The sequence below is a fragment of the Hemitrygon akajei genome, chromosome 3 (assembly GCF_048418815.1).
Source record: "Hemitrygon akajei chromosome 3, sHemAka1.3, whole genome shotgun sequence".
Lineage (NCBI taxonomy): Eukaryota > Metazoa > Chordata > Chondrichthyes > Myliobatiformes > Dasyatidae > Hemitrygon > Hemitrygon akajei.
The window spans coordinates 31986865-32004570 of NC_133126.1; the positions used below are offsets into that span (position 1 = coordinate 31986865).

General features: G+C 42.2%; 1 protein-coding gene across 3 annotated transcripts in view; it reads right to left on the reverse strand.

The window, feature by feature from the left end:
• rin3 (Ras and Rab interactor 3) overlaps positions 1-17706 on the reverse strand; it is a 110823-nt gene that overhangs the window by 18600 nt on the left and 74517 nt on the right. For all 3 annotated transcript variants that reach the window (XM_073039496.1, XM_073039495.1, XM_073039497.1), the window contains 2 exons: positions 14812-16233; positions 11908-12216 (listed from right to left, as the gene is read on the reverse strand). In XM_073039496.1, coding sequence (XP_072895597.1) covers positions 11908-12216; positions 14812-16233 — 1731 coding nt within the window. The remainder of the gene's footprint in view (positions 1-11907; positions 12217-14811; positions 16234-17706) is intronic.

Below are 17706 nucleotides of genomic sequence, written 5' to 3' on the forward strand. Positions count from 1 at the left end.
GCTTCTGAAGTAAAGTTATGCAAAATTATGGAGTGTGAGGAAGCATAGCAGCAGAGACATGTGATGTGGGTTAGATTAGCGTATTGAATAAACAGAGCACTTTTTCAGATTAAAAAAAATCATGACAGAATTATATATACAGAGGAAGAAAGTGACAAAAAACTTTACCTTGATGGTCAGTGCATTCTGTAGTGTAAACTTGAAACAAAACACAAACACGGCACTATAGCCACCCCCGTGGTCCCCTGAGGTGATACCCCTTCCATTGTCCTGAGGGCTTTCCCACCCAACTCTGCCCCTGCATGGGCGGTAGCAGAAATAACCTATTGCAGCCTTCCCCACAGAGCCTTAGCTTTGGTTGTATGGAGCTTCATGTGCCCCTCGGTACGCACCGCCGCGGCTCGGACTGTGCAGGCTTCCAGCATTCCCTCACAGCCCCCTCGCTGAGCTGGAAGACCGACAGTTTCAGGCAGACCAAATGGACGTGATGGCTTTCTGGCAGCACTTGATACGCGTCTCGGTGTGTGGCCCCAGGAACGACCTGCGGACCAGAGATGAACTCTCATCTGTCTCCACGTCCTCTCAGCAAATCCACATTCTGCAAAGAGGTAAGTGTCCCTTTCTTCGCCACCGCAGTACTCCCGAGGGCAGTGGGGGGGGGGGGGGGTGGGACGTCATCTGCGGTGGAAAGCTCTGACAAGGCCACGTGAGGTCTTGATGCTTGGTGGTCAGATCTTGTGATGAAGTAGGCCCACAGATGGCTTGGACCATTTGCTCAGAGAACAATTCCATGGAATCCATAGTGTCCCTGTCCCACAGTATCTGCAGTACATTCCACGCTCATCACTGCCTACTGGTCTTATGGTCCAAGGTGTTTACCTGGAAGAACTCTTCTACGAAGGGCAGGGAATGTGGCAACATCCAGCTGACTGGGGCATTGCACGGTGCAGGGGCCAGGCCTATCTTCCACAATTCCACGAGCTGGTAGCGATGTTTGACGCCCATGTGCTTTGGGACCTCACACTGACTGATACAGAAACACATTACGGGGGGCCTTAAGATGAGGGCAACACTGAGTAGACTTTTGCCCCCATTCCCTGGGGACTTGTGCATCACAACTGTTTGGACTTGCTCCATCTCAACACACCCCAGATAAGGTGGGAGATGTCCTCTGAGGCAGCGGAGTGAGGAACAGGTCAAACCCGCACCAAGTACAGCAGTCCTGAGAGCATATTGCACCTGATGACCAAGTTCTTCCCAGTTATTGACTGAGAACACCATTTTGACATACCCAGTGTTTGTTTGACCTTCCCAATCTGCTCCAGTCAATTCTTGTTACATGTTTCAGCCCCTCCAACCCATACCCCCAACGTGCTCAGCTCGTTGAGCCTGACTGTGAAGTGGATGTTGGAGCAGTCAGGACAGTTACAAAAGAGAATGGCTTTGCTCCTCCTGCAGTTGACTCTGGCCCCAACACCAACTCAAACTGGTTGCAGATGCTGATCATTCTGTGAATTGACCGTGGATCCAAGCAGAAGATGGCAACATTGCCCATGTACAGGGAGGTTTTAACTTCAGTGCCTCAGTGTCTGGCAATGTCACCCCTCTTATGCTCTCGCCCTTCTTGATGGATTCAGCAAAAGGTCCTAGGCAGGACACAAAGTAGACGATGAGAGTGGACAACCCTGCCTGACTCCAGAGTTGATGGAGAAACCATGTGTCTGCCACCCATTACTTTTAACCGTACTCATTGCTGTGACTGTACTATTTATTTGTTGAGATACAGCGCGGAATACGCCTTTTTGACTCTTTGAGCTGCACCTCCCAGTAACCCCTGATTTAATCTGGCCTAACCTTGGAGCAATTTAGAGTAACCAATTAGCCTACCAACCAGTTCATCTTTGGACTGTGGGAGGAAAGCAGGGCACCCAGAAGAAACCTTCGCGGTCATGGGGAGCACGTACAAACTCCTTACAGGCAGTGGCAAGAATTGAACTCAGGGTGCTGGTACTATAAAGTGTTGTGCTACCCACTACACTACCATCCCCCACCTCTTCAGCTGCCTTTGATCACTGTTTCTTTTCATCTGCTTGGCTTTAAGATCAGTATGAATTTCCTTTTCAAGGAAGTGAAGATCACCCACCCAAAATATATAACAGATATTGAGTGACACACACAGTGGTACTGCGTGTTGATGGTGCGTTAGATACAAGTCTGCATTTGCACTTATACACCCACGCTTATGGGTATTCTCCAGCATCAAGCAAACAGCGCGATTATTTGGGAACGTCAGAAGAGTCCATTACAAATGCAATGCAGATAGCATCAAACACTTAACTGTGTTGACAGATTGTTACCACTTGTTAATCCCCTGTACAGCTCTTATCAGTGTGAGACAGTCAGTAGTCGTCCCTGATGAGCGCTCCTGGAATGTTCTGCAATGCCACGTCTTTGCAATTTTCCCTTTGTAAGCTGTTTAGCACTTCCTGCTGGCTCTTCCTTGATCTGGTGTGAATTTATGAGGGACCAGAGGAGACTGCAGGGACTGGAGCAGGAGATGGGCTTTGTCATCCACTTCGTACTGAAACCTGTGCATCTTCTATAATCGCCAAGACTTGCAACATTTTAGCTTTCCATTTCTGAGGAATCATTATTTTATTCTAGAGTAGGTTTAAGGCTTGCAAGAAGGCCTTAAAGGATCTCCCACCCACCGGTGTGAGTCCTACTGAAACCTATCATGGTCTTAAAGGGTCTTTCTCCTTCTTGGGGATTGAATTTAGGCTCTTTCTATTCCTGAAACCCTAAGACCATGGAGTTGTGAGCCCAGGTGTAACTGCTACTTTTTCTAGATCCAGTTATTTTTACTTCACTGCAGCGTGCGGAGCTGGGACTTGAGCTTGTGATTTGGTTCATGGAAAGCTGCCAGTGTCTGATAAGGGCTCGGAAACAATAAAGTCTCATAGAGGAGGCAAGGAATCAAAGGCAATTTTGACTAGTTAAGCAGGTAGGGAGTCTTGACGGGCTGCTTTCCTGTGTCACCTTTCGACTGGTGCAAGAGTAACATCTGACAGCAGAATAACACCGAAGTACTATCAAGCATTACTTTCCACCTACCTTCGGAAAGACATTGGTGGAGATTTGGGGGCGCATTCACCTTCTATTTTATTGTTTTTTCACAAATTTGAACAAAGAAAGAAAACATACTCTGGAAAGTATGATGATAAAATGGTAGTGAAGAATGTTTCAAACAAGCTTATCAACCCACTGGGCTAGAATAATTCCATCAGGATTCCAGTAATTTTGCTAATAACACTCTTGATTAGTCTGCCAATAAATCTAAGGGAAGATTTCCAGTAACGGAGCCCCTGACATTGCTTTACAGAGCAAATATGATATCTGGCTATCCATCATCATCATCATCATCAAACCAGGACAATCAAAGGCAATAATCGTTTAGTGGAGGCACGAAGTGCCCTGACATTGTTTCCATACGTTAGACTATCACAAATTATCACTGGTAATTTCTCAGTGCTGGGCTACAATTATTGGTTGAAGCTGATTTTTTTTTTAATGAATTTCAAACAAAGGAAATAATTTGACTGTTTTCTATCAAAATCCCAAGTGGCTGGACAGTGGAAACATGCTGACTTTGGTCATTTGAGAATGGGAATTACAACCTCCAATAAAACTATGATGCATTGCACTTGAAACGCATTGAATAAAACTGATCTGCTTATAGAATCAGTTGCATATTGCATGGAAATTGGTCAATCAACTCAATTGGTTCCTATTGGAGTTCTCCCTCCATTACACCTAGTCATATTTACACAACCTTTTCCTATATCTCTTCATTCATTGCTTCAATTGATTCCATGTAATACTGAATATTTACAGTTTCTAAACATGTTATTAACCAGGCAAGGGAGATCCACATAAATGCTGCAGGGTTGAGTGGGGCAGGTTGTATGACTTTGATATTCGTATTTTTTCACTCTTTCATGAAATTGTGGGTTCAGGTTCCACAAATGAATCTGTAAAGGCAGAAGAACGTGCAACAAATGGGGTAGCAGTGGATTGGAATCCGTCACTAAGTTTGAAGAGAGTGGAGGGATGTAAGCACGTGGGTGAGCACTGCGCTTTTAGAGTTACCATCATTTGGATATTACGTACATTGACACCACTCTTCCAACCCGTCACCTCAGGTAGACTAAAATATCAACGGTTCTGTTTCAAGATCTGTGATCTTGACCAATATATATATACCTCTCTGTCAATATTATTACCACAGGATATATAGTCATTCTGCTGTGGGAATTTACTGTGCGCATCGATTTCCTTGCTCCCACATTTATAACATTGATTATATTCATTGGCTCTTCAGCAAGATAGAGTATCCTGAAGTCTTTCTTTCTCCATAGCTCTCCGTGTAGAGATGATTTTTCCTGCCCTCTGCCTATATGTATTACAGTTCATCTTGTATATATTTCTTTTTTTGTTCAACACTCTGGTACTGGTTGTGTTTGTTTATTTGGTAAAGGTAATATGCGAAGGTCTAATTTGAAGAAATGAGAGATATGCTCTGGTAAAGAGATTGGAGACTATGTGCTGTGAAATGTCCTTTTTGAATGTATCTGTACCTTTTTGACAGTCAGTAATCATAGGACAAGATAGACTGAAGGTCAAAGCACCAGTCATATGCCTGGGATGCCACAGAGCCTGGGCTCAGCATATCAATGGAGGCACAACAGCGGCTATTTTTCATTAGGAGCTTGAGGAGATTTGGTATGTCACCAAAGACATTTGCAAATTCCTACAGATGTACCATGGAGAGCATTCTAACTGGCTGCATCACCGTCTGGGGGATGGCTACTGCTCAGGATCGAAAGAAGCTGCAGAAAGTTGTAAACTCAGTCAGCTTCATCATGGGCCCCAGCCTCCCCAGTGTCCAGGATGTCTTCAAGGAGCAGCACCTCAAGAAGTTGGCATCCATCATAAAGGAGTCCCATCACCCAGGCCAAGCTCTCTTCTCATTGCTACCCTCAGGAAGAAGGTACAGGAGCCTGACGGCACACATTCAACGATTCAAGAATAGCTTCTTCCCCTCTGCCATCCAATTTTTGAATGGACATTGAACCCATGAACACTACCTCACTACTTTTTTGCACTACTTATTTAACTATTTTATATATATATATATGTACTGTAATTCAGTTTTTATTATGTTTTGCAATGTACTGCTGCCATAAAACCAACAAATTTCACAACTTACAATATGCTGGTGTTACTTTGATTCTGAGTTCTTGCTGTGTGAGGTTCCCTCCCCAAATTTTTCCACCCTTCTCTTTTCCTTTTTCAACTTCCCAAAAACCCATTTCTCTACTAAGCCATTTGAATCTTTCCTTGCCTGTCTTAGCATCTGTCCTTCATTGGAGGCTGGCATTTTCAATGAGGTATCCTGAGGTATTTGCCCCGTTACCTTCCAGTTTGCTTTTGTTCTATTAGGAACTGAAGGGCACCATAGCCTAAGAAGGTCTAGTGACAACAGAAAAGGAGAGGTAAAGGGAAGACAGCCTTAGGAAGAAAAATACAGTGTAAACCAAACTTTGTTCATTACAATGATTAATGAACAGGCTGGCAGTGAATCCTGAACAATAATTCAAGAGCAGCATCCCGTATATGTTCATAAACCACAATTTTCCACTCGATGGCTCCCTGATTTATTGTGTAATCAGAAATACTGAGTCACTACAATCACAAGCACAGCTGCAGATAAAAAAGGAATCCAACATCAGTGAAAACTACCCCCTTGCAGTGGAGTTTCAAAGGAAAAGATGGATTTAATCTTCTTAATGTCTGCTTTTCATGCTAACAACAGGATCTCCTCTGCCAGTTGACTGCATTTTATAAAAAGATTCTATGCTTCTTTCACTGGCACTTACAATGGCAGAGGAAAAAGTGGTGGTATTTTATATGGATCAATACTTCTGCAAGGCTAGATCTGCATGGGATGTTGTGGTTTTTGTAAAAATGATGGTAGTTTATTGCCTTGTCACAGATGATCAAGTAAGATTGATTTCCTGGGCTACATCAGAACTACTATGAGCAGATCTAATTATGTAATTCAATACAGATCGAAGCTCTGATCAGCACACCACTCAGTTGAGTAGTGAAATGCGACTCTTGTTTATTCCGATTAGTTTTTAGTCATTAATATTTTCAAAATTGCATATAACTTTCTGACTTAATTTATCAATATTTCCTTTTAGTTTTGTTTTTATTGCTCTTACCTCTTTGAGTAGTTGTGGGATGGATACTACTGATCATCATCAAGGACCCCCACCTCCCAGGCCATGCTCTCTTCTCACTGCTATCATCGGGCAGGAGGTACAGAAGCTTTAGGTCCCACCCCACCAGGTTCAGGAACGAAGGTTACCCAACAACCATCCTGAACCAGGCTGAGGATAACTTCACTCTCCGAAGCTCTGAACACTTTCTGCACCCTACAGACTCGTTTAAAACTCATGTTCTCAGTATTATTTGCACCGTTTGTCATCTTTTGTGCCTTGTTGTTGTGGTTTTTCATATATTCAGTTGTATTTCTTTATAATTTTTGTAAAGGCCTGCAAGAAAACAAATCTCAAGGTGACAGGGTTGGGGGGGGGGGGGGGCGTTATAGTGGGGTTAAGTTCCCACTACCTACTAAATGGTCTCAATGGAGTGCATCTCAAGCTAGTAAGCTTGGTGGAACCATTTCTATTGACAGAAGAATGGACAAAGGTGCGATCCAGGTGCCTTAAAACCAGTCGCTTTAGGCAGATACAGCTTGTCAGCTGTAAACCCCAGAGAACAAATCCGGAGCTGCAGTTCCTGAGGCGGTCCTATATCGAATTCGACATGGACTGGCAGCTCCTGCCATGCCGCTGGTACCAAACTGTATCGGTCTCCGCCGTTCCTTTGGATCATGGAGAGGAGCAGCCTACTACATAGGCAATAGCCTGTTCTCCATATTGTCCTGTCCTGCCTTGAGTATCGACTGACAACATCAACAGCTAGGATGCAATATTCATGGTTGAACCGACCAACGATGGACCACTGATATGTAATTTAATAATAAATTTACTTTGAGCTATTGTTAGATTTGTGTTGAAAACAAAAGATGGTGGCTGCAGAGATGGCTGGAGTGAATGGAATTTCTTTCTATAGAAACACAATGTATTCAAGGATCTCATCTGCGGGGTTGGTAATGTTTTCCAGGCCAGTCCACTTGATCTAGTCAACATGATCCCAGAAATTTTCCTGTGAGCCTTGATGCTGAAGTTTGAAGTTTATTCCCAAGTTTATGGAGGGAAAGAGCCAATTAAAGTTAGGGTTAGGGTTAGAGTATGTGCCCTGTATGCTGACAGTTGATAATTGAACTGCAGATCTCATAAGTTAACCAGCTTAATTTAATGTTTTGTGGGGAATTTTATTCTGGGTTGAACCTCCATTCGAAACTCTTGCTTGTGGCATAGACTGGCTAACCGGAATTCTCATTTAAAACCAAACTTACTACAAGACGTATGTTTGCTCAAAATTTATAAATCTATGGTCAGATATCACATTATTTTGGCCATCCCTTGAAATCAAGACCTCATACAGCGAAGAGGGTGCCTGTGCATGATTTATTTTTAGTATAAAGTGGCTGTTGCACACTAGCTAATACATGTTCAAGTTCAATGTCAAGGAGTTCCAAGATGATTTGAAATCAGCCTCTGGTTTGAAATGTGTCCAAGTACATGCACGCACAGGCGCAGTGAGAAGCTGACTTACTATGTGGCTGTGGTGGTGCTTCGAGTTAAAGTTTTTCACTGCATCTGTGCAGATATATATACTTGTGTATGTGGCAATAAACTCAACTTTGCTGCATCAGTGTAGAGAAATGTGGACACCATAAAGAGCCCTGCTCACTAACCACACGTATAGAGACACCAGAGCAGGGAAGGGCCATCCAGCCCTTTAAGCCTGCTTTACCCTCAATATAATTATAGTTGATTTTCTGTCTCAGTGCCCTTTCCCCAACTCCCTTGTTGCCTTTGTGTCTAGAATATGCACTAACTCTATACACACCTACATGCTAAAGTGATTTGTCAAAGATATCAGCTGAAGTACCAAAGGGCAGAGCATCTGTTGTTTAGGAATTTATTTCTGGCTAACATCAATGAAAGTACTAAACATTAGCAGCAGTTAATAGGAAAGAATTTCATAAGCTGAGTATTTTCTATTATTGCCACTATGCTGAGCATTTAGCAGGACTAACAAGGGATGATATTACAGCCAGTGGCCACTTTATTGGCTAGACCTATACACTTGTTCATTATTATAAATATCTAATCAGCCAATCACGTGGAAGGAACTCAATGCATAAAAGCACCCCAGGCACGGTCAAACGATTCACTTGCTATTCAGACCAAACATCAGAGTGGGGAGGAAATGTGATCTAAGTGACTTTGACCATGGTACGGTTGTTGGTGCCAGATGGTGTGGTTTGAATATCTCAGGAAGCGCCGAACTCCCGGGAATTTCATGCAGAACAGAGTTTACAGAGAATTGTGCAAAATAAGAAATGAAAACGTTCGGTGAGCAGCAGTTCCGTGGGCGAAAACACCTTGCTAATGAGAGAGCTCAAAGGAGAACGGTCAAAGGAGACTGGTTCAAGCTGACAGGAAATCGACAGTAACTCACATAACCACACAGTACCACAACGGTATGCAAAAGAGCACCTCTGAATGCACAGCACACCGAACCTTGAAGTGGATGGGTTACAGCAGGAGAAGACTTCGAACATACACTCAGTGGTCCCTTAATTAGGTACAGGACATAATTAATAAAATGCTCGCTGAGTATATATCCTCAGATGCAAATAACCTTTTTGTCGGGCCATTATAAACCCTGATTTGCAATAAAAACCGAAAATGCTTGTAAAACTCAAATGATGAGGTACCATCGGTGGAAAAAGAAACGGTTACTGTTTCACACTGAGAGGGTTCATCAGAACTGTGGAAGAAGGAAAACAAAATGGTCCAGGTAGTTTTCTTCTTTCTTCTTGATCTTATGAATTTTTCCAGCAGCTTTTGGTTTTATCTCAGATTTCTAGCATCTGCAGTTTTTCTTTTGATTTGCACTGGCCTGCAGCATTAATAATAACCTCCATTTTGGGGTTAGCCCTGAATCAGACAATACGTTACTCTGTTCTTACTGGCCAGGAATCAGGCTCCCACTTTGCCCTCCATAAACATTTCATATACATTCCACCGAGAAATGAAAAATCCATGGGCTATGTGATCCAGCTGTGGCCAGCTACGGAAGTCAAGTCCAACATCAGACTGAAAGTATAGGCAAGTAATGTTGTAAAAGATAATGGGATCTGAAGTTTTGGAGAATTTTGGAAACCAGAAAAGAATTAATCAAAAGGCAGTTGTGGAGTGTGACCAGAAACTGACAAGAAATATAAAACCAGATCAAAAGATTTTCTGAAGGCATTTAAGATGGTTGAAAGCAGCAAACTTAACCCTCAGTCCCTTAGAAGGACAGACAGTATAATAAACAGTGGAGAATATTGTACAGAGAGATGTTAAACAAATATTCAGAGTCTGGTTTCACAGTATAAGCCACAAAATGAATGCCAAAAATAGTAACCAGGAACAAACATAGTGAGGAAATTGAATTAATTCATATAACTGGAAAAAGGATTTTCTTCAATGCTTTATATCAGTGGAGTGAAATACCAAGTTTTTTTTTTAATCACTGCTTCATAAGATGGAAAGCAATCAGAAGTTATCTAACCCTGTGACAACAACAGGGTGAAATTTGAGATTGTTAATGGAGTCAGTACGACTGGTCATTTTCAAACTGACAAACTAACAGGTGGGATCCTTCAGGGCTAAGTGGTGGGACTTTAATTGTTTGTGCTCTGTATTCTAGAAGCGGGGCTTTGGTTTTAAACAAGGGGGAGTCCGTGGTTTAGGTGTGTTTGATGTGACCTTGTGCTTTACACAGCGCTACCATATGTGACGGAGATCTCAGAATTCAAAAAACAAACCTGCAGATGCTGGAAGTCCGAAGTTAAAACAGAAAATGCTGGAAACACTCAACAGGTCAGCAGCACAGCATCTGTGCATAAGTGGTGCAGCAATTCACCTGCATTTCCCTGGTGTTTACAATGTGGTCTTTTCTACATTGGAGGAACCGCATACAGGGTTGATGACTGCTTTGCAATGACCTGTATTCAGCCAGCAGCTGTGACCCTGGGCCTCATGTGGCCTTTCTATCTCATTGCATTCTACCTATCTGTTTATTGTCTCCTGTTTTGTTATTACAAGGCCCAACGTAAGTTCAAAGAGCAGCAGCACAAGGCCTGAAACGTCGACTATCTACTCATTTCCATAGATGCTGCCTGACCTGCTGAGTTCTTCCAGCATGTTGCTTCGTAATTTCAGCATCTGCAGATTTTCTTGTGTTTGTGAGCTCATCTTACATCTGGGCACTTTGCAGGCTCCATGAGTGTAACAAATTCTAACTTTGGGTAGCTCTCTTTTACCGTCTCTGTCCAAATAGGCCTTATTTGCTGCAAGCCACCGCTGTGATATTAGCTGTTTTCATTCCACATTGGTACAGTGCTGGTCACAACCCAAAAGCTCTGTCGTGACAGATAACGCTGACAAAAATGCATCACCGTCATCTGAAAGACCAAATCACTCAGCTGACCGTCGCCGTATCTCGTCCTTTCCATTCCTCCAGCCACCTTCTCTGAAACTTAAAAGCACTTTTAAAATCTCTCTTTCCCAAGTTTGATGAAGTAGCTGAGTCAAAACTCTGCTTAACCTACTTGCAGAGTCACTGAGCACTGTATCACAGAAACAGACCCTTTGGCCCATCTAGTCCATGCCAAACTATTAATCTGTCTAGTTCCATTGAGCTGTACCTGGACCATAGCCCTCCTCTCCCCTCTCATACAGGTCCCTATCTAAATTTCTCTTAAGGGATGAATTGGAACCTGAATCCACCACTTCCACTGGCAAGTCGTCCTGCACTCTCACCACCCTCAGAGTGAAGAGGTTCCAGCTCATGCTCCCCTTAAACAGTTCACTGTGCTAGCTGCCACGCTTCACGCCCTTCGCTTCTTTTGAATTCCAAATTGTGAATCAATTTTTTTTCCAATAAAATCTTAGTAAGCTATCTACAGGATTTGAAGCAGATCTTTGTAAACTTTACGATATGAACACTGTCCGCCAAAGATGGCTGCCGCCGTGATGCAGCTGTACAAACCGGAACAGGAAAGGTGAGGTGACGTAAATTAGTGCCATTCATTGTGGTATTTGAAAACTGACTAACTAGTTAACAGAAACATTTAGCTAAAAGATTATTTTCAATAAGTATAATTTTTAATTACTTCATTATTTTAGGTAACTAACCTTTTGTGCGCACATTAATTTCCTCTGTGCTCTGGATGAAAAAACGTGTGCGCGCGCGCACGGACAGCTTAGAGGGAACGTAGCTGGCCTACCACACTGCTCATCTTTGGGATGTGGAAGGAAACCAGAGCACCTGGAGGAAACCCATCCTTTCACAGGGAGACCATGCAAACTGTGCACAGGAAGGATGGGAGTAGGCATAGACTATACTCCTCTATGACCATAACTCCATGAATCAATGGAGATCAGGATTGAACCCAAGTCATTGGAACAAATTTACTGGCTGCGCCACTTTGGTTGTCAGTGGGATAAAATCCGATGACTTCTGTCCCTCCCTCACACGTCAGGCTGTAATATTGAAATTAACCTCTGCAATTTCTATCAACCCACTGAAGCAATCTAGTTAAAAAAGTGTAAAGCGTATTTTATAGAAGTGAAGAATATTGAACGTAATTACCATGATTTCCAACCGACATTGAATCATAAATCATCTTGCAGGACTTGAGCAGGTAGGTGACCTTCTTGTCAGGTGAGTAGGTCTGGTGCATGTCGCTGAGCTTCTGGTGGATCTTTTCCAGGACACTTACTTCCGGTACACTAGTCGTCACACCCAACTCGGTGGTGGTTGTATTTTGCACAATCTGTTGGTTTTCTTTCAAAAGTTTCAGATTGCCGTTTTTGGAATGAATTTCCTTTAACTGATTGTTGATGTTGTCCTTTAAGGGTTTCAGAACACACTTGCATAAAGCTGCTTCCACGACGGCCTCTGAAACGGACAAGTTTTCAACCATTAACAAACGTGTATTGGGTATTGATGAAAGGTTTAATATTGTCAAAACATTAACATACTTCTCCAACATGGTCATTTCTACAACAGATTCCACACCCCACCCTTTGGTACAGAAGAGTTCTGTAGCCATATATTGACAGCTTTCCAGTATTTATTTTGTGTTTGAAATGGGAATGAACTATGTGATTTTTAGGCATAGTTGTATTTATTTATGAGATACAGTGCGGAATAGGCCCTTCCAGCCTTTTGAGCCACGCCGCCAGGTAATCCTCCAATTTAACCTGAGCCTAATCACGGGACAACTTACAATGACCGATCAATCTATGAACCTGTATGCCTTTAGACTGTGGGAGGAAACCAGAGCACCCAGAGGAAACCCATGCGGTCACGGGGAGAATTTACAAACTCCTTGCAGGCAGTGATGGGAATTGAACCTGGATCGCCTGTACTATAACGCATTGTGCTAACTGCTACGCTACTGTTTTCTATGACTAACCTTGCAATGAGAACTCTAGTCCGTATTTATTTTGCTTTTCAAGTCAGTGTTTGAAGGCTAGACATAAATTCTGTTTGCAGATTATCTTTTATGAAATAGTTTATATTTGTGTGCTTACAGGATAGTCCAATCAAAATTGTGCATCTTATTTTGTCTGATGTATGGCTATACTTGGTTAGAATACAGTCCTCATTTGTTAAATGGTACCAGGGTTTTGGGGAGAATAAGGAGGAAGTTCAGAAGTCTCGTTTTATTCATCCAGATTGACTCAAAGAGCTATATTTAGAAATAGAAATGTGAAGATTGAGATGTATAAGATTACGGAAGGCTAAATTGTGTTTGTATAAAACAACTATTTCAATAGTATCGAATAGTGAGACCAGAGATTGTCTTCACAATGATACTTTGGATTTTAGCTTTCTTTAACCAAGAGGATAGTGAACCCACTGAAATAATGTCTCCCTGTAAAACCTGACTTGTTGAAGCTGCCATATGAAGCTTGCATCTGATTCTAGCTGCAAATGAGTTCGCTTGATACAAGAGATAAGCATCTTCAAATGTCGCTCAGAGCCAACATTATCTCCTGGGCTACTTCTTGTAATTCCCTAAAAGAAGTTTCCAGTGGTTGCCATTTCTCTTCATATTGCTACCAGCTAATCATGTGCTTGTGGATAGGGTTGGTTATGATAGATTGTGAAACACCAAGCAAAAGTGAGCTGCTGGCTTCTGGCAAGTTTGGGTTGCCACCGGAAGCACGCAGATAGTGTGCAGTCTGTACAGATTACCGTCCAAATAAAGGCAAACCATGGCTTGGGGTTGACTTGAAGTGTTTGCTAGTCACACTTTCTCAGACCTCCAATATACTCCACCTTCTTTGTTAAATGATGTGAGAAATATCACAACATCGTTAATAAATCAATTGTTTCAGTTTCAGCCCACCAAGTGAACCCAGAGAGCCCCATGATATACATGTCAAGAATAAAGGTCCCAGGGCTAAGTTGTTGGGTAGCTTTACTGAGGTAAGTCTTCTTGCTTCACTTAGAGATTTAATACACAGAATTCAGTCTATAGAAGGCTTCTTATTCAAATGTCAATTGAGAAATGACAACAAATCTCTTCTTAATTTGATGAAGTATTTCCAAAAGATCACTTACTCATTTGTTATATTTCAACCTACTGTACATTAGTTCTGTAGAAGGCGGAAACTTGTAACCATGCAAGAATTTCATCTAGTATAACTGAAAATGAAATGCCATGTAGAAAGCAGCCATATTTTACAGATGTAATCTTTTTAAAATTCACAGTATTTGTTAGTGTTCTTTTTAAAATTGTTATGTGTTTGCAGGATGTGGGCATTGCTGGCAAGATCTAAGAGCCAGTGGTTTACTAGGGTGTTTCAAAATCCATTTAGGACTCAACCATATTGGTGGGTCTGCAGTAACATTTAGGCCAGCCTGGATAGGGGTATAGTTTTCCTTCTCTGAGCCAGATAGGTTTTACACTATTCACTTCGGCACCTGCGTACACACAGGTTTTTCGTTGTACTTGAGCCTATATATAGTTGTGCTCATGCAGCTTACTTTGACCTTGACTTTGCCTAACTTTATGGTTGCTGTTACCGGCACTGACATATATTTCCAGACTTATTTAATTGTCGAATTTAAATTTATCAGCAAGTGGATGTCAAAATCACATCATTGTTTTTGCAAGCAGCCATCCAATTACTTCATTCTAAACTTTATTTTACTTTATTAATTTTCAGAGATACAACATGGCAACAGGCCCTTCTGGCCCAATTACACCCATGTGACCAAATAAACTACAAACCCCTACATCTTTGGACTGTGGGAGGAAACTGGAACGCCAAGAGGAATCCCAGGCGGTGACAGGGAGAAAGTACAAACTCCTTACAGGAAGTGAACACAGGTCACTGGCGCCATAATAGTGTTATGCTAACCGTTACGTTACCGTGCTGCCCAACTTAGCTTCATAGTATTCTGAATTCCCCTTGAATTCATACAGGGACATAACAAATTTCTACTTGACATGTATAAATAGTAAAGATTCATCATTACCCAGTTTATCTTCAGATTGAATAGCCGAGTCTGTCATTAAGGTCAGCTCTGTACTTTGCAATAAATAGCTTTTGAGCTGTGTCATCATCTGTCGGATCTCCTGCAGCATTTCTGTGCTGGATGTCTGATTTCCCATCATTTCCAAAGTGTAGGCTCTATAATCCTGAATCAACTGACCAAAGTAAGAGGCCTTCTCTTGAGCAAGTTCCATTATTTTCTTCATAACCTTTCTGTCCGTGGAACGGAAGGCATTCAAAACATTGGTTAATGTCATTATGGACAGTCTGTTTCGCGCCTTGTTCAGCATCATGGACTGGCGTTGCTTCTTGAGTTTAGAAGGAGTATTCACCGAATCTAGTTCCTCCTCTGTGCTGCTGTTTGAATAAGAGTCTATTTCATCAGTGGGGCTGACTACATTACATTCAGGAGAGTACAGGGATTCATCGGCTATTTTCAACTCGGTGAAGTTACGTGGCTGACCCGACTGACTGTCAGCACTGGTTAAACTTTGTGCTGAGGAATCAGAAGCATCTTCTGACAGACCCTTTGCTGTGTTTAACTCGGAAGCTGTTGGTGTTTTGCTTTCCTGATCCGTGGCCGTGCCTTCTTGTTCGGCTTCCCTCCTGGCCATTTTCTTCCTCCTTGGAGGTGCAATGGGGGTCTGCTGACAAGATTGTCTCTCCTGCTCTGCGTCAGGTCCGGCTGGGCTGGTGCTAGTAAGGCCTGTATCAACATTTGTGGTTTTCTCACTTAACAAATTCTGTTCGTTCTGTGTAGACTTGACGAAAGTTTGGTCGGATGGCTCATCATTCTGTGTATTACCATTGTTTTGTGCCATTTCCTCGCTCTTGTCACATGTAGTGTCTGAAGGCTGTCTTTCTACTGGCCGGCGCCTTGGTGGGACTGGAGGCAAGTGGTCAGTGTTTTGCACTGCTATATTCGTGGTGCTGATTTCAATTTCTTTTCTCTCAAGTTCCTTTATTGGCTCGACTAAACTTTCTTGCTCCTTTCTGGTACAAACTTCTGTGTTTTTCTTGGTCGCTTCACCTTTCAGTAGCTGGTTTCTCCTTCTGTCATTGTCGGACATCACAGCAATCGCCTCAGAGAGCTTTGGCCGGGGAGGCAGAGGTGGAGGTCTCCTTACTTTTAGATCTCTGTTACTTGCAGGGTTCGAAGTTGGCTCTAGCGGCGGCCCAGGAGAATGGGCAGTGCTGCAGTATTCTTTTATAAATACAGGATTAACAAACCACAGCCTGTCACTTCCTGCTGACAGTTCAATCGCACATGAGCAAGCACTCTTGTCAGTGGACAGATGTGGAGGAGTCGCCAAGTTCTGAGTTTGCCTATTAATAATGTTTAAGTCTTTTGAAACTTTCGAACTTCCTTCTCGATTCCCTCTGTTCATGTAAGAATTCCAGAAATCTAAATCAGAGAACAATGAGAATTGAGATGATTCATGAAAAGAGATGGTCATAAGTTGTTCTTTATAGCCTGATAAGTGTTGATAAAAGATGTTAACCTTCAGATGAGTATAGCTTAAGAATTTATTTTATATTATTCACCGTTTACATCCATTAAAACCTAAATATTTCATTGATATTAATTACACTCAGATTTCAAAACTCTGTTTAATGTCATTGCATGGGACTGACATTTGGAGATTTGTGCAGAGTGTCAGCGTGAGCATTTTGTTCATTTTTCATTTTTCCATATCATCCATGGGGGAAAAATTGAGTGCATTATGAAATGAGCCTATGAATTCAATTTGCCCACCAAAGTGGTGAGTGGTGAGCATTAAGTAAGAGTTCAACTTCTTGCACTCGTACCAGCTATACAAAAAAAACCACAGGATCCTCATTTTCGTCAAACAAAATTTATTTCTGCTTTTAAAACAACACACACACACAAACTTCAGGAACACAGCAGGTCAGGCAGCATCTTTGAAAATGAATAAACAGTTGACATTTCAGACTGAGAAATGTCGACTCTTTATTCATTTCCATAGGTGCTGCCTGACCTGCTGAGTTCCTCCAGCATTTTGTGTGTATTGCTTTGGATTTCCAGCACCCGCACTAGTTTTTGTGTTTATGATTTTCTGATTTTAATTACGTTGGGGGAAGTTTGCATGGCATTAACACATGCCGACAGAGTGACAGAGTGACAGAGCCTCAGAAATTCCAATAAGAGCTACACTATTGGCAATATTTTCCTGGGCTTTAGCTGGTTCATTTGCAGTAAATGCAGCGAACAAGCAGTAAAGCCCTTGTTTGGATGGAAACAACAGAATGAAAGAGTTCTGTCAAAGAAGGCCCATAATTAATTGCAAATATAAAGAATTAGAAATGAACTAGAGTATGATTTTTTTTATTGTTCTCTGCTTTTAGTATTTTTTTTCCAAATGAAACATTTTGGTTGAGAAAATGATGTCAGAGGATTAGGTGTAAGAACATAAGAAATAGGAGCAAGGGCAAGTTGCCTGGGTCTTTGAGCCTGCTTTGCCATAAAGTCCCAATACTTATCGATCCCATATATCCAGAAATCCATCCATTTCTGTTTTGAATGACCAAGCCTCACAGCCCTCCAGTGCAGAAAATGACTACGTTCCGAGTTCAGTAATTTCCCTTCCCCTTGGTCCCAAAGAGCCAAATTTAATTCTGACTGTGACCCTTGAATTCTCCTTTTGCATCCAGCCTGTTGAACCCTCTCAGAATTTTGTAGACCATTGCATCTTTCGAAACTCCAGGGAAGATAGCTCTCGTCAACTCAGCCTCTGTTCATTTGGCAAATTTAATTCCCTGGAACCCATCCAGTGAGTTTTTGCTATATTCAGTGACAAATACATCCTTTCTTGGGCAAGGAGAGACCTGTCCACAATTCTTCGGGTGCAGGCTCACA